Genomic DNA, 18,340 nt, shown 5'->3' on the forward strand with positions numbered 1-18,340 from the left:
AACCATAATTTTACTCCTGTATCATAATCCAACTAACAGATACCACAAAAGCAGGAGAAAATCTGTCTACAAGCAGCACTCATCTTCATCAGTCAGTAATATTAAAACTGAGACATTGATCTAACTGGGCAACTTTACTCTTGTTGGTGAATGGTTTTCAACTTGTAGTCCACAGACTCCTGAGGGTCTGCAGACTATGTTTCAGGGGTCTGTGAAAGGTTGTCATTAACGTAGAACAGTAGTTTTCAACATGTGGTCTGTGAACACCATGCCTGATATTTCCAAAGGGGTCTGCACCTCCATTCAAAATTTTGTAAGGTTTTGCAAATGAAAAAGGTTGAAAGCCACATTGATGGACAATTCTGTACAAATTTAGCTTTTAAATAAAATAAACATGTCTTCACATTGCAGCAAAATATTCTTGCCTTCTTCAAGACCCTATGCAGGCATCAGAAAAACATAGGTTTTTATGTCTTCAACAAAAATTGACTTCATTTGGGTAATCATTCAGGACAATGTCACCAAAATACACATGGTTTCAGATGAAGAAGGGTTACTCTGTAAGATTTAGAAAAGATATGTAGCAACCACATCTAGGGATATGAATCTGTTAAGGGCAGGACCTAAACTAGGTAAATTATATGCCAGGAATGTGGGATGACAGGGATCATACATACATGCAGTATCACAGATACATGTATACAGCAGCAGAGATTATCAGCTCAACAGTCTGAGGAAACTACTTTGGCAAGGCAGACTTTAGACTTAAACTAGGTTTTGATAAGAATTCTATCAGAATGTTACTCAAGGTACAGCAGGGATGCAAGGTGGAAGGTTGGTAGGTGCAAGGGGTAGAGTTAAGGTTGCATGTGAGTTTCTAGGCTTTCTAGTTCAAGTGACACTTGGAAAAAAAATTCCAATCTTTCTAATGTTTGCTTTTTGAGTAAACTGTTTTTAAAGGGCTCTTTTTTCTTTTTGAGTAACTGATAAGTATTTGCAATCTTAATTCTGGGTTAACTTATTTCCTAGAAAGAATATCTGCAGGCTAAAATTGATGGAGAGGGGCATGATCATAAACACTTCAGCAGGTCTTAGCGTATCTAGGAGTGAAAAGTGTTTTGGGAAGACAGACAGACAAAATGACTAACAATATTATATTATTGCTTAGGTGAGAGCTGTTTCCAGCACATATATAAAGGAACAGACTCTTTAAATCCAGAAGAGAAAATAGATGGAATGCAAAATATCATTGTAAAATGGGAAAATTTCAAATGGACTCAAAGATAGTCTCCTGTGTCTGGAATTCCTGTGTTCATAGAGAAGAGTGAGTGTGAGAGACAGACAGATACTGATGACAGGAGTTTCCTTGAAAGGGTTATAAAAGAAAATGAGTTTTGCATCTGGAGTGGTTTACATGCCTGTATTTAGTACTTACTGCCAATTCCTACTTCCGAGAGAGCTTATAGGAAAGCAGGTTAATTTTGTTTAGAAAACTGTTTTCTCCCAGAAATGACCTGATCCTGTGTAATGGTTTCAGGACTAAATTCTTTGAAAGGAACAACGTGCGTATCTTGATGTCGGTGAAGCACCATGTGATTGCAGGGAGAGTGCTATGTTGAGTGATTACAGAGAAATGATCACTTGTGCCACATAGAGCACAAGACTCTCGCAAGCCTTTCTAATTAAGGTCCCAGCTGATAAATGTGTTCACTGCTTAACTTATCTGGTGGACATCCAGTGAATTCAACTGCTGAAGAAGGACAAGACATTAAAATGCAGTCATTTGTCTTTCTGTTCATTTATACTTGCCATTCAACATGCCAGTGATTCACTCCCACTTTGACTATCAAGGTATGCAATGTAATTTCCAGAAAAGATCGGTGTAACAGGAGCTTTAAAAAAAAAAAAAAGCAAAATCTCAGCTCAGATGATATTATGCTTCTTGACTCATTTTAAAATATAAGGAATTTGAAAAAAAAAATCTATAGTTTTCTTCAAAACTAAAGTACCCCTTTCCATCCCTCCACCCCCACTAAAATAACATTTAGACTAAACAAATCAGTTAAGACTGAACAACAGGGGTTTAATAATCAGGCTGCTGTTTCCCTTCTCTCCAATATATTTGTATACAAATAAAATCATAGGGAACTGCTAACAGCCCCATTTGACAGATTGGGAGCTGAGGCACAGAGAGATTAAGTGTTTTGCCTAAGACCACCCAAAAAGTCTGTTGCAGAGCAGGGAATTGTACCCAGGCCTTTCAAGTCCCAGTTAATGCCCTAAGCACTAGGACATCCTTTATATGCCAAAGGTCAGTGTTGGCACAAGAACAAATTGATATAAACCGGTTGTGAACAAATTCAGGTTGGAAATTAGAAGGAGGTTTCTAACCATCAAAGGGGTGAGTTACTGGAACAGCCCCCCTATAGGAGTTGTGAGGAGAAACAACTTAATTAGTTTTAAGAAAGAGCTGGGCAAATTTATGAGTATGCCGAGGTTGCTTGTGATGCTAAGAGGCAAGGCCCAACAGCCCTGGGGCTCCCTTCTGGTTTATATTTGAAACCCTGAAGCATGAGCTTTTAGGAACTTAAGCTGGTCACCTGCAGGAGTCAGGAAGGGACTTCCCACTGCCACACATATACCCCAAATATATTCTGTTTTTATTTGTTTTAATCTCCTTCCTCTGAAGCATAAGGAATGGCCACAGCTGAAGATAAGACTTTGGAGAGGGCACCGAGCATTCTCTGTCTCAAATGCCTGGCTGGCTGGTTCTTGCACATGCGCTCAGGGTCTAACTGATCACCATATGTGGAGTCAGAAAGGAGTTTTCCCCCAGGTCATATTGGCAAGTGGCCTTGCTTTTTTTTTTTTTTCCCCACCATCCTCTGCTGTGTGTGAGTGACTTGCCCAGATTAACTGGATGTTTCTCACTTAATCATTTTCCTGCCAGGCACTGGTGTACATTGGTCCCTCCTATTCTCTGCCTGTGGCACATAATAGTCTAATCTCCTGTGGGCTGTAACACTACGGTTTAATTTCCAATATTGGGCTTAATGTGTGGGTGCTGTGGGAGGCCTGTGAGATGCAGGAGGTCAGACTTGATGATCTGCTGTTCTTTCTGGCCTTAAACTCTGTAGCTCTTGTGCAGCACCCACTAAAGTCAACGAGATCTATGGACACCAGAGGAAGGAATTAGGCCTCTAAGCAGCATTAATAAAGGGAAGAATGACATCTCTTGACATTTGCATAGTGTGAAACCATCTACATCTATTTTTAATCAATGAAATACCACTGTCTCCCCCCACAGAAAAACAACAAAAAAGTATTTAAAAGGTTCATATAAAATCTTGCGAAACCCTAAGCAGCAGTTCATTGTGGGCTCTCTGAGGTAAATCTGATACAAAAGATACCTTGAGCAGAATGTTGAGGTGCTTCAGTGCAGGGCCACCTGGGGGGGGCAAGTGGGGCTATTTGCCCCAGGCCCTGCAAGGGCCCCCATGTATAGTATTCTATAATATTGTAACTTCTTTTATGGAAGGGGCCCCGAAATTGCTTTGCCCCCTGAATCCTCTGGGGAGCCCTGCTTCAGTGAGCAGTTGTCTGCTGCTGTTGCCTTGTGAAACAAAGTGCTTTATGATTCTTTTGGAAGCTGCTAGCTCTTGTAATAGATGATAACATACTTTATGCTGTTTTGAGGGAGCCAAGCCCCCTTTTTTTTCCCACCTCACACACTGTAGTTACAGTGAGCATCCTGTTGCTGTAGCAGAGAGCAGTTGCTAATACTCTCAAAAATAATGTGACAGGATTGCAGCTGTGTCCCTTCAGCAGGTATATTCTTGCCTGTATGTTGACTTTGTCCTCCTTATTTGACTCGCTATCCCTGACATGGTTGCATAAGCACGGACAGGATTTACTCCCAAATAGTTAAAGTTTTATGACTTTGACTTGTTTTCTCTAATACAGAAATAAAAATTAAATGCAAAAAGGAAGCACTTCAAATGGTAATTACAAATGAATTTGCATATAAAGTCATATTACCAGTCATGTTTTATATTCTCTAGGGTTACAGTAAAATCAAGTGATTTCAGGCTACTGACAAAGTCATTGTTGAAAATTAAATATCTCATACTGAAAAAGGGAACAGCTCAGGAATGTGGGTCCAATAGTTACTTAGCAGGGGCCCTGTATAAACTGTGCCAAAACTCCATGAGACGCTGCATATTGAACATCCAAATCCAACATGGTTTTTGAAGTAAATTTCCACACAATTATGTGGGGATTGAGTAGGAACCTGTCAGTTTTGGGCCTGATTCACCAAGGTCCTTAAGCAGGAGTCTGACTTTAATCTACAGTGCTATCAGACACTTAAAGTTAGGCTCCAGTTTAAGTACCTTGCTGAACTGGAGCCTTAGTAAGCTATTTAGGAAGTGTATTTGTTCATTTGGGAGCTTTCTCACAGTTTCACTCTAACTGAAAAATTAGATCTTAGCATGATTACCCTACTAAACGTTTATTGCTGCCTCTGACCATGGTGCAAGATTAATAAAGAGAGAGAAATGTTTCTCCATGATCCCATAAATTATTTAGTACAAATCTGTTTTAGTTTAACAACCTATTTTTCTTTAATACACAGTTTTTGCAAATTACTTCTGTGCCCTATAAGTTTAAAAAGAATGCATAAAACAAAGGCTGATTCCTTTAGAAAAAGACAGTGTTACTTGTGCTGTGTGCAAGTAAAATATTTTTTAAGTAGCTTGAGCAATAAAAAAACAAATTTACAAAGTTTATTATAGATTGTGCCATCTGGATAAATTGAATTTGATGTTTTCCAATAGATAACATCTGTGTATTAGGCAATGCAACCTGGTGTGTTATCCACAATTAGTGCTTATAAAACAAACACAGTTTGTCCTTGTGCACAGCTTCCACATATATATTTTTAGGTTTGATGATGCTGCCACTTGGAAATGACTTTTGAATGAGATTTTTTTTTAAAAAAAAGAGAACCTGTTAGAAATAACATAAGGGTGGGGGAAATATCCAAGAACTTCAAAGTTTTTAAAAGTGACAAATGCCATCACGAAGCTGCATGTTGATTATTACAGTATGGTAATTAGATAACAAAAATGTTGGTTAGGATACAGTCCCCACATACAGCTAAACACCGAATGCAACGCTAGAGGTTAGGGTGTTTCTCCTCTAGGTGTCAGAGTCAGACTGAAAGGTGTCATACTGAAAGGTGAACTGTCAGACTGGAGGGAGGTTACTAGTGGAGCTCCTCAAGGATTGGTTTTGGGACCAATCTTATTTAATCTTTTTATTACTGACCTTGGCACAAAAAATGAGAATGTGCTAATAAAGTTTGTGGATAACACAAAGCTGGGAGGTATTGCTAACACAGAGAAGGACCGCGATATCATACAAGAAGATCTGGATGGCCTTGTAAACTGGAGTAATAGTAATAGGATGAAATTTAATAGTGAAAAGTGCAAGGTCATGCATTTAGGGATTAATAACAAGAATTTTGGTTATAAATTTGGGACACATCTGTTGGAAATAACCGAGGAGGAGAAAGACCATAGAGTATTGGTTGATCACATGATGACTATGAGCCGCCAATGTGATAAGGCCATTAAAAAAGCTAATGCAGTTTTAGGATGCATCAGGCGAGGTATTTCCAGTAAAGAGAAGGCGGTGTTAGTACCGTTATACAAGGCACTGGTGAGACCTCACGTGGAATACTGTGTGCAGTTCTGGTCTCCCATGTTTAAGAAGGATGAATTCAAACTGGAACAAGTTCAGAGAAAGGCTACTAGGATGATCCGTGGAACGGAAAATCTGTCTTAGGAGACTGAAAGAGGTTGGCTTGTTTAGCCTAACCAAAAGAAGGCTGAGGGGAGATATAATTGCTGTTTATAACTATATCAGAGGGATAAATATCAGGGAGGGGGAGGAATTATTTAAGCTTAGTACCAGTGTGGACAAAAGAACAAATGGATATAAACTGGACACTAGGAAGTTTAGACTTGAAATTAGACGAAGGTGTCTAACCATTAGAGGAGTGAAGTTCTGGAACAGCTTTCCAAGGGGAGTAATTTGGGGGAAAAAGACATATCTGGCTTCAAGACTAAGCTTGATAAGTTTATGGAGGGGATGGTATGATGGGATAGCCTAATTTTGGCAATTAATTGATCTTTGATTATTAGCAGGTAAATAGGCCCAATGGTCTGTGATGAGATGTTAGATGGGGTGGGATCTGAGTTACTACAGAGAATTCTTTCCTGGGTATGTGTCTGGTGAGTCTTGCCCACATGCTCAGGGTTTAACTGATCGCCATATTTGGGGTCGGGAAGGAATTTTCCTCCAGGGAAGATTGGCAGAGACCCTGGAGGTTTTTCACCTTCCTTTGCAGCATGGGGCACGGGTCACTTGCTGGAGGATTCTGTGCACCTTGAGGTCTTTAAACCATGATTTGAGGACTTCAAAATAACTCAGACATAGGTTAGGGATGTGTTACAGGAGTGGGTGGGTGAGATTCTGTGGCCTACATTGTGCAGGAGGTTAGACTAGATGACCATAATGGTCCCTTCTGACCTTAAGACTTAAGTGTATGAGAGTAGCAGCCATGTTAGTCTATATCAGCAAAAAGAATAGGAGTACTTGTGGCACCTTAGACTAACAAATTTGAGCATAAGCTTTCATGGGCTACAGCCCGCTTCATCAGATGCGTAGAATGGAACATACAGAAAGAAGATATTTATACATACAGAGAACATGAAAAGGTAGAAGTACCATACCAACTGTAAGAAGCTAATTAATTAAGAGAAGCTATTATCAGCAGGGGAGAAACTTTTTAAGTGGTAATCAAAATGGCCCATTTCAGACAGTAGACACGAAGATGTGAGGATATTTTAACATGGGGACATAGATTCAATTAGTGTAATGACCGAGCCATTCCCAGTCTCTGTTCAAACCTAAGTTAATGGTATCTAGTTTGCATATTAATTCAAGTTCAGCAGCTTCTCGTTGGAGTCTCTTTTTGAAGCTTTTCTGTTGCAAAATTGCCACCTTAATGTCTGTCACTGAGTGATTAGAGAGGTTGAAGTGTTCTCCTGCTGGTTTTTGAATGTTATGATTCCTGATGTCAGATTTGTGTCCGTTTATTCTTTTGAGTAGAGACTGTCTGGTTTGGCCAATGTACATGGTAGAGGGGCATTGCTGTCACATGATGACATATATCACATTGGTAGATGTGCAGGTGAACGAGCCCCTGATGTCGTGGCTGATGTGCTTAGGTCCTGTGATGGTGTCACTTGAATAGATATGTGGACAGAGTTGGCAGTGGGGTTTGTTGCAAGGATAGGTTCCTGGGTTAGTGTTTTTGTTGTATGGTGTGTGGTTGCTGGTGAGTATTTGTTTCAGGTTGGGGGGCTGTCTGTAAGCGAAGACAGGTCTGTCTGTCTCTGTTTATAAAGCGACTGATTGACCTCAGTCATGAGCATCCCTTCTCTCTCTCTGCAATCATTAGGGTACTTGTGGTAACAGCTATCAAGGATGTATTGTATAATACTGAGGGTATGTCTATACTACAAGTGCTACAGCTGCAGCACTGCAGCTATGCCACTGTAGTGTAGATAGTTGATACAGTGATGAAAGAGGGCTTGATGAAAGGGACCACTTGGTCACTATGTCAGTGGGAAAATTCTTCTATCAACCTACTTGCAGCTATTGTGGGGATCAGTTCCACTTAATTGCATCACAACTGGACACACCACTTTTCTTATTTACTTTAGGTGTAGATGGGGCCTAAGGGTTTTACCATGGGACTACAAGAGTATTACAGTGATATAGGGTGACCGTGTTTCCCCGTGCTGAATATGGGACACCTGGTAAAATTACTCCTGACTCCAGCGGCAGTCAGTCATAGAAATGTTCAAATTACCATCAAGTTGACTGAGCCCCTGTTAGAAACAAATACTACATTGTTGGATTCTTTTTATTTACCCACTTATCTTTTGGGTTCACACAGGGAGGGGTAACACACCCCCCCTGCCCCTCACTCATACACATGGGAGGGGTGACACACACACATACTCCCATACGCCTCTCTCAGACACCTCCCTGCTTGATGCTCTCACCTCCTGAGGTGACACTGGGGAGGGGTCAGGGGGGAGACATGCAGGGTCACATGCCCCCCTCCAGATTTCTGCCAGGGTTCACACCAGAATGTGGCCAGCAGCAGCTTTTCCTCACTCTGCAGAAGGAAAAGGATGGGAGCTGCTTCCAGCTGCAGGGGAGGAGGATGGGGTGTGGGGAAAGGGATGACTTGGCCTATGTCTTTGCAGAGTTCATCTCTTCCCTGCACTCCCGTGACCCACCCCCCTACTGCTCCCATGTGGTTGGAAGCAGCTTGTCCCTTCCTGCACACACAGTGTCAGGCCATGGCTACACTGGAGAGTTGCAGCGCTGGTGATGGGGTTACAGCGCTGCAACTCACTCTGTGTCCACACTTGCAAAGCACGGCCAGCGCTGCAACTCCCTGGTTGCAGCGCTGGCTGTACACCTGGTCTGCCTCTGGTGTAGCGATTCCAGCGCTGGTGATGCAGCGCTGGTCATCAAGTGTGGACACCAACAGCGCTTTTATTGGCCTCCAGGGTATTAGGAGGTATCCCAGCATATCTTTTCAGCCACTCTGCTCATCGTTCACACTCCACTGCCCTGGGCTCAGGTGACCCGCCCTTTAAATGCCCTGGGAATTTTAAAAATCCCCTTCCTGTTTGCTCAGCCAGGTGTGGAGTGCAATCAATCAATCAATCAGTGACCATGCCTCCACGCCCCAAACGAGCCCCAGCATGGAACACTTCCGACCTGCAGGACCTCATCAGTGTTTAGGGTGAGGAAGCTGTGCAATCACAGCTGCGCTCCAGCCGTAGAAATTATGATACCTATGGGCAGATATCACAGTCCTTGCTGATAAGGGGCCATGAACGGGACGCGTTGCAGTGCAGGGTAAAAGTAAAGGAGCTGCGCAGTGCCTATTGCAAAGCCCGTGAGGGAAATCGCCGCTCAGGAGCTGCCCCCACGACCTGCCGTTTTTACAAGGAGCTGGAAACCATACTTGGGTGTGACCCCACTGCCAATCCGAGGAGCACGATGGAGAGTTCAGAGCAGGGAGAAGTGGGGGAGGGTGTAGAGGAAGCCGAGAGTGAGGCTACTGGGGTGGAGGGAGACACCCCGGAGTCCCAGGAGCCATGCAGCCAGGAGCTCTTCTCAAGCCAGAAGGAGGCTAGCCAGTCGCAGCAGCTGGAACTTGTTGGTGAAGAAGAAGCAGAGGAGCGTGTTCCCAGTAAGCAGATTTTATTTTTAGGATGGAAATATTTTGAGAGAGGAGGATGGGGGTTATGGCTGCCTGCATGCATGCCTAAATGTGGAATAGCCCATTGATTTGGTCTATCGGGTCTCTGTAATCGGCCTCGGTAATCTCTTGAAAAGTTGCAGCCAGAGCGTGGGCAATGTGCTTGCGCAAGTTTATAGGGAGAGCCACCGTGGTCCTTGTCCCGGTCAGGCTAACTCGTCCGCGCCACTGTGCCGCAAGGGGTGGGGGGACCATTGCTGCACACAGGCAAGCTGCATAGGGACCAGGGCGGAATCCACATTGCTGTAGAAGACCCTCCCTCTCTTGCCAGGTAACACGCAGCAGTGATATATCTGGCAGTAGAAAATCCTGTTGAGAATGTAGGGATAGTGTTCAGTGCAGGTCCCTGCTCTCTGCTTTCCCCAGTGCAAGTCCCAAAGTACCTGCTCTCTGCTTTCCCCAGTGCACAGAAACCCCAGTGAGCCCTCAGGCAGTTCCCCTTCCCAGGTGAAGTCGCCGCAGAAACACTCACCCCATTGCTCGCCATGCCTTCGCTGCCGTGGCCTCTCTGTGCTATGTTAGGTATGTGGGAATGATGCTACAAAAAGTCTACAAACTCCTTCACTGTATGATAATAAACAATGTAGCCTCTGTGTATTAAATGTTTCTAATTATGTTTTTTTAAGTGACCTTGAATAATCCAGCACTATCACCGCCTGCCCGACAGTTACAGAACTTGAGGAAAAATCCTAGAAAATCAAAAGATTTGATCAAAGCAGTTATGAATCAGTATGCCAGAGAGAGTAAGAAGATGCAGGAATGGAGAGAGAAAATGCATGAGTGGAGGCAAACACAAAACAGGAGAAAGGAATTGGCTACCAAGAAAAGCACAAAGCAGCAGATAAGCCTCCTGGCTCGCCAAACTGACTCTGCAGTCTCTCGTAGCCATGCAGACAGATCAGCACCATGGTAACCACCACCCCTCCCAAAGCTCTCTCTCTTGTTCCCCAGTATTTGCACAAAACACCTTTCTCCAGCAGCCTGTTTCTTACCACCCCCAGCTGCCCCCAACACCTGTATGATCACCTATCAGCCCTGATAACTACAACCCTTACCTTATGCACTCAACCCCCATCACAATGCAGCATATTAATCCTGAAGTGCAGCAAGCATTGAACAGCAATCCAAGCAGGACATATTCAAACCTCTGAATGTACAGTCCACCACCCTACCCCCCTGCCCTTTTATGTACTGTATTTTGAATAAATGATTTCTTGGCTTATAAAACATTTTTTATTGAAGAAAGTGATAAATACTGTACCCCAAGGGAAAAACGGGCACAGCAAAGGCACCAAACATTACTTGTTGGCTTTCAGCCTCAAATTGCTCCCTTAAGGCATCCCTAATCCTTGAAGCCCTTTGCTGGGCCTCTCTAGTAGCCCTGCTCTCTGGCTGTGCAAATTCAGCCTCTAGGCTTCGAACCTCGGAGGCCCATTCCTCACTGAATCTTTCACCCTTCCCTTCACAAATATTATGGAGGGTACAGCATGCTGATATAACAGCGGAGATGCTGCTTTCCCCCAAATCTAGCTTCCCATAGAGACACCTCCAGCACTCCTTTAAACGGCCAAAAGCACACTCCACAGTCATTCTGCACCGGCTCAGCCTGTAGTTGAACCGGTCCTTGCTCCTGTCAAGCTTCCCTGTATATCATTTCATGAGCCATGGCATTAAGGGGTAAGCGTGGTCTCCAAGGATCACAATGGGCATTTCGACGTCCCCTACTGTGATCTTGCGGTCTGGGAAAAAAGTCCCAGCCATCAGCTTCCTGAACAGGGCACTGTTCCGAAAGATGCGTGCATCATGCACCTTTCCAGGCCATCCTGAAAAAATGTCAGTGAAACGCCCACGGTGATCCACAAGCTCTTGGAGAACCACAGAGAAATACCCCTTGCGATTCATGTACTCTGATGCCAGGTGGGGTGGTGCCAGAATAGGAATATGCGTCCCATCTATTGCACCTCCACAGTTAGGGAAACCCATTTGTGCAAAGACATCCACAATGTCCTGCACGTTCCCCAGAGTCACAGTTCTTCTTAGCAGGGTGTGATTAATGGCCGTGCAAACTTGCATCAACACTATTGCAACGGTCGACTTCCCGACTCCAAACTGGTTCGCCACTGATAGGTAGCTGTCTGGAGTTGCCAGCTTCCAGATTGCAATAGCCACCCGCTTCTCCACTGGCAGGGCAGCTCTCAATCTCGTGTCCCTGCCCCGCAGGGTAGGGGCGAGCTCAGTACACAGTCCCATGAAAGTGGCTTTTCTCATCCGAAAGTTCTGCAGCCACTGCTCGTCATCCCAGGCTTGCAGGACGATGTGATCCCACCACTCAGTGCTCGTTTCCCGAGCCCAAAGGCGGCGTTCCACGGTGCTGAGCACGTCCGTTACTGCCACAAGCAATTTAGTGTCTTGCGCGTCAGGCGAATCAATATCATTGTCTGACTCCTCACTGTCACTTTGGAGCTGAAGGAATAGCTCCACTGCCATGCGTGATGTGCTGGCAACATTCATCAGCAAGGTCCTCAGCAGCTCGGGCTCCATTTGTAACAGAAATCACGCTGCAGACTCACAATGCCGCCAAACTGCTTGGAATGTGTAGCAAAGCACCACGGGGCGTTGGAACAGGAAGCGGAAAGACCCGCACCCTTCCGTCCCCTTCCCACAAGCCACAGCGCCAAAATGGGACGAGGTGCTCTGTGGGATAGCTGCCAACAATGCACCACTCCCAACAGCGCTGCAAATGCTGCCAATGTGGCCACACTGCAGCGCTGGTAGCTGTCAGTGTGGCCACACTGCAGCGCTGGCCCTACACAGCTGTACAAACACAGCTGTAACTCCCAGCGTTGCACAATTGTAAGTGTAGCCATACCCTCAAAAGGTAGCTAACTCCTCCAGTCTGCTGCTGGCCACTGACATAACCTAGCCACCTCCGGCTACAGCACGGACAGGAAGGGATTAAGTCCTAAGGCTGCATTGTGCTCTAGGGCCCAGGAAACCTGACTGCAGGAGTTTCAGCAAACCTGGCCAGAGAGGTGGTTCAGCAGGGGATGGAGCAGCCCTGTGCCCCGCTGGAGGCAGGACCCAGGGCGGGGGGAAGGGTGAAGAAGGTGCTAAGCCCTGGCCCAGGGGCTGCTGTGGATCCTGCAGATTTGTGGGGTGAAGAGGCTGGAAATTGCTTCTCTTCCCTCCTTCCCCCCGCAGTCACTCCAGAGCTTAGCTGAGGGACGGAGAGGTTTCCCCATACCAGCGCTGTGTGGAACTTTGGCACATGCAGGGCTCAGCTCCTCTTGGTCAGCGCCCTCGGTTGGAGGGTCTTGGGCTTTGCCAGAGCACTGGCCCAGACAGAGGTAGTGGGGGAAGGAAGGAATCTGCTGGCCAGGCTGTTGGTTAGCTCAGTGCTTCAACCGGGGGCTGGTTCTCCACATAGTGCTGGATACGGGATGTGCCCTGCTGGGGGGAGGATATGGAGGAGCAGTGGGGTGGGTGGGGGAAGAGGCAAAGTAGACAGATGACAGCGAGAGGGGAAGCATGTAAAAAGGCAAGTGGGTGGGCAGCAGAGGCAACATGGAACTGGCCGCTGCCTGGGGCCTGTCCGCATTCACCACCCACTGCAGCTTGCAGCCAGAAAGGAGATGGGGGGCAGGCCCTGCTGGTCAAGAGCTGTGCTGATGGACCAGCAGGGGGAGTGGCTGGCCCTGTGCGCTGGATCTTCACCCCGCCACCAGCCTTACACACTCACCGCCATCATTGCCACTAGATGCCCCCCCCCACCACTCACCGCAGGTGGCTGGTGAGCAAGGATCCGGCCAGCAGCAGGACTCACTAGTACTGATGTGGGTGAGACAGAAAATATGGGGCAATTTGCCTGTTTTTAGGAAAAAGTCAGGACATCTGCAAGGAGGGCTTAAACATGGGATGTCTATTTTTTAAAATGGGACGTCTGGTCACCCTACAGTGATATGAATCTGTACCTATTTTCTGGAGATAGCACTACTAACATTTTACCTTCATTGTGAATTTCTATGATGTGTCCATGGAAAGAAATTCATGCAATCATCTCAAACTCATGCCTATAAAATCTTATATCACAACACATCACCATGAATATGTACACACACCAGCAGGAAGGCAAGATTTTGAGCTTTCCACTGGGACACAGAATACTTGCTTCTTGTCGTTTCTGAAATGCCAGATGTGAAACATAAGATAATGTTAAAGCTATTTAAAATAACAATGAGACCTTTCTAAGACATTCGTCTCCCTCTAGTGCCTGTAAAGTTGTACTCAGCATGAGCAGTATATCTAGGGGAGAGATTTCATTAATAGCATCAATTAAAAAAAACACCACATCAAAAACAAAACACACCTTTCTGTACACTGTGTGTTGATACTGTACAAAGGTATTCTGACTCTGAAGTCAATGGAGTAAGATGTTGCTGATCAGCAGCAAGGGTATCTGAATTTGGCCTATAATTAATTTAACGGAATAGCTTTCTCATCGCTACCTCATCATTATATGTCATCTGCAGGAGCATCCTCGGGTGCCATTGACTTATTACCCACTCCTAGTGCAGCAACTAACTGGACAGCTGGGCTTCTGATAGACAACAATGACATGATTTTTAAATTTGATGGAAAACAAGGAGCCAAAATTCCTGATGGAATAGTACCAAAGAATTTAACCGATCAATTCACTATCACTATGTGGATGAAACATGGACCTAGTCCAGGACTGAGAGCTGAAAAAGAAACCATTCTTTGCAACTCTGACAAGACAGGTGAGTCTATTTATTTTAAATCTTTTTGGCAGAGCTCACGGTGGCATGGGTGGAGTTTTTCTTCCTGTCAGTTAACATATTTTGAAAGGAAGCCGTAAATCTTGTGTATTGTGTCTCTGAAAGTTTTACACGTTCCTTAGTTGGGTGGTAACTGAGCTCAGTGAAAGTTTCGACCATACTTTTGCATTTCTCGAAACTCATCTAAGGATTTTTGGAGAGCGTTTGACAAAATGGGGAGAATTCATTTTAAATTTTCATTGTTTAGATTTGGGAAATTAGTGTTGTTAATTGAAATCAGATTAAATATTAATTGGAAAACTGCTGACCTAATTAATCCATAAACTAAATGGATAGGACCTAATCCTTGAAGGTGCTAAGCACCTGCAGCTTTCGCTAAACTCACGAGGAGTACAATTCTGAAATAAAGTACAATGTTATGTCTGTTGGTTTGGTTTGAAGTGTATATTGCTTATACAGTCAGAATTTGTATTTGAAGCAAATTCAGCTACACAAAGCAAATACGACACTGCAGTGGTTTAAGCCTCTTTATTTGTTATATATTTTTAGAAATGAATCGACACCATTATGCACTTTATGTGCACAACTGTCGTCTGGTGTTTCTGCTGCGAAAAGATTTTGATCAGGCTGATACATTTCGCCCGGCAGAGTTCCACTGGAAGCTAGATCAGGTACTTGGGCTCCTTTTTATTATCTGTATGTAACCTGCACTTACAAGGGATGGTTCTCGGTCCCCCTCTAAAGGAAGAAGCACATAGAGGTTGAAGAGTTTGCTGCAGGCTTTAAGCTAAGTCGATGTGGTAGAGGCTTGTAATTTTAGATCCAGAGGTCCTAGGTTTGATTCCCATTGCTGACAACCAAACAGGGGCAACACATTACGTATAGTTCCTAAAGAAGTCCTCCATTCACCATCAGGAACCTGTTTTTATTTGCACAACAGAACTGATTTAGATCTTTCCAATAAGCACTTTGCTGATGTGGAGACAAGTACTTGATGGTGCATGTTGACTTGTCTTTCCTACTCTGTAGACTCCTGTATTCTGTTGCTGTTATATTTAATTTCGCTCAATTATGAAGAACACTTTGTGGAGAAAATATTAAGTAGCCAAAGGTTGCCTTCCAGAGAATTATTAATTCTAGTCAAGATAAGGATGATGCAAACACACATTTTTACAGACTAAAATTTGCTTAAACTGAGTTTTTGTAACACATTTTTGAGCACAAAATGTAAAGTTCCCATACTAATTGTGTTAATTGTTTGATCCCTTACTCTCCTGTTAAAATGGACCAGAAGATTGCCCTGAATCCTAATTGTCAAATATATGTAACAGGAACCCATTTAATGGACATAGCACTTATTTTTTCACTTCTGGTATCCAGATAAGGGTTAGTTTTGGTATACTTGAAATGAAGAAGCCTTAACATGTCTCAAAGGATGAATTTACACTAGTGAATGGTGAACCTTAAAGGTCTTGTAAAAATGATTTAGTTTGATACTATTGTGTTGAGTGCTATAGAAATATTTATAAGTCAATGTCATGAAACTGAATTGCTACAGTAAAAATTTTGATAAGCATTCAAGATTTTAGAGATATTTATTGAAAATTTGTGTACAGTACCATTTTGAGCTGGAAAGCTGAATTAAAATCACCCTGTGTGCTGCTTTGTTTTCTTGTTTTGAAGCAGATTTTTTTTGTCTTTTGAAGAGGGAGGAACAGTATCTTTGAATAAGTAAACTAGCGTGCGATTCCAGTAACCTAGCCATGACAAAGCACTGGAAAATGTGCAGTGGGGGATAATACTCCATTGATAGGGAGATGTCTAATAGTCTGACAGAAAACTTTTTCATCTCTACTACAGTCTGATTTTTATTTTAGTTTTTTGCTTCACACACTTTCGCTCTGTCATTTCCATGCTTTTTTCAAATATGAGGCTAAAAATTAGACACACTTGGAAATACAGAAATGACAACAACTTTACAATTATATTTTCCCTCTTCCATGCAAAAGTAATGTATGTCTTTAACTGGACTCTGGATTATTTTCTGTTTTTCATATCCGGTCATATTTTTGCTTGTGATTAACATAGATGATTAGCAGGCAACCTATGTTTTCCAGGTTCGTATTTTGATGCTAACATTTCCTCCCTCTACCTAGGGCAGAGTGCTACTCACCTTCCAGTTGCTTTGGTACACCTTTCCTTTTAGATTTTGGGGATAATGTGCTACTGTTTCAGAACAATACATGGAGCCAAATCAGAATGTCAAAACTGGATAAATACAACTGCTATCCAGTGTCCAACAAGGGTTGAATAAGGGCCTGAGGCTGTGAGTCAATGGAGCTATGACAGTTTACACGAGCAAACTGGCCTCACATCTTTAACTGAAGTTTAAACATCATCCCAGCTATTTAGCTACAGTTCTTTGACGTGTATCTTGAAGATGCCAGAGGATTTCATCTAGAGACAATTGAAAGAGCCCTTCGGGACAGTTTGAGATTAACATGGCCATGCTGTGAGTTATGTCTCTGGAGAGAGCTGAAGAGCTTCACTCAGTTGAAGGATCTCTGCTGGAGCAGATACCATTAGAAGGGAATCCAAACCAGTAATTGGCATATTATCTTTCCATATTTAGTACTCAGTGAAATACTATCAGCCTGAATGTCAGTAGAGAACCATTTTTATACTTAAAATATGCCCTCCATATTATCATATAGTATCAGGCATTGACCAACGTTGAAGATGGACTGAAAATTTGTGTGCAGGGGATGGAGACTCTATTACTTAAAAATCATTCAATGTCAGAGGCTTATTAGATCAACTAGTTCATTTTTCTTTTCTCTGCTAGTGTAGGATGATACCCACAATATATTTTCTAGTGATCTTACCCTGTTTCAACAGGGAAGTGTAAAGTATACATAACGTTTGTTATGGTTAGGGCGACTAAGTTTCTGTGACCCTTAGTTACTATTGTCCCAGTCGTACTGCAGGAGGCTTTGGCAACTAGGAAAGGTCACTTCTCGTATAAGCGCACTCCCTGTTGCTATTCCCTCTGGCCCTTCCAGCACAATCTGCAAATTCTTACTGAACCCAACCAGATTGAAACTCTGGGAAAGCCCTTCAACGACAATTTCAATGGAATGTAGGTGCCTAATATACTGAGGTGAAAATCCCACTAGGTGCCTTTCTGCTTTTTTTTTTTTAAGGCACCTGAATACCTTTGAAAATCTGGCCCTCTGAACTCAATTAGGTCAGGATCTAGTATGTGACCTTTCAGTCTTTGAAATGAATAGTTTAAATGCTAGCATGATGGAACCTGGGCTGTTTTGGATTATTAACCAGATTCTCACAACCTGGAACACACTGTAATGTGGAAAGCTGCAGACTTCATGGCTTGTACACAGTTGAGGAATTAAAAACAGAGGTTGATATAGTAGGCCCAGCACAGAGCATCTGTTAATTGAAAGTAAACGGTGGGAGGATACTTTATTGGGCATAAGGTGCTACATGACCGTGATAACAATTTGGTGCTTGTTTGAGCTGAGAGGAGTCCAGTGACCTCAGGCGCAAGAGACGCACGGATTATTTTTCACTACTGTTGTCTAGCAATAGGATTCATGATACCAGATTCTAAGTGTTCCCTATTTAGCCCACAAGATGGTTGATGTTCTGAAGCAAAGATCGCAGAAGGAAGCTCGTTTTCATCTTGAATATAATTTCTTGTACTCCATTTTTATCTATAGCAGGAAGACATAACTGAGTCCCAAACTCCATCCTCAGGTAAAGGCACAGCACAGGTAGCCATGTCAGACATTGCATAGGTACTAATCTTGTAATGTTTCCTCCTTTTGGCATATGATGCAGCTGGCACAGTTATAACACACAGGGAGCTTTGGAAACCTCCACACAGTAGCAGCTGCAAAGTTAGCTGTGGGCAAGTTAGGCTGCTAAATCTGCTCATAGGTTGATGGGGTTCTTTTCAGTATGGTATGTATGTATCCTATGCCTTCCATTAAAGTTAATGGAAGAGTCACAAAGCTAATTTTTCATATGGTACTGAACATTCACCCTATACTCCTCCACTGACCTGAAAGTGTCCATAACCTTGGGCCTGTACCTGCAGAGCTCATTT

The 18,340-nt window shown here is 43.6% G+C and overlaps 1 protein-coding gene across 1 annotated transcript in view; it reads left to right on the plus strand.

Annotated features, from left to right (window-relative positions):
• The window catches only part of CLSTN2 (calsyntenin 2), a 771,758-nt gene that overhangs the window by 650,130 nt on the left and 103,288 nt on the right, over positions 1-18,340 (plus strand). Inside the window, exons 7-8 of the mRNA XM_050964016.1 lie at positions 13,945-14,193; positions 14,761-14,882. Coding sequence (XP_050819973.1) covers positions 13,945-14,193; positions 14,761-14,882 — 371 coding nt within the window. The remainder of the gene's footprint in view (positions 1-13,944; positions 14,194-14,760; positions 14,883-18,340) is intronic.

Source organism: Gopherus flavomarginatus, chromosome 8 (assembly GCF_025201925.1).
Source record: "Gopherus flavomarginatus isolate rGopFla2 chromosome 8, rGopFla2.mat.asm, whole genome shotgun sequence".
In the NCBI taxonomy this organism is placed as follows: domain Eukaryota; kingdom Metazoa; phylum Chordata; order Testudines; family Testudinidae; genus Gopherus; species Gopherus flavomarginatus.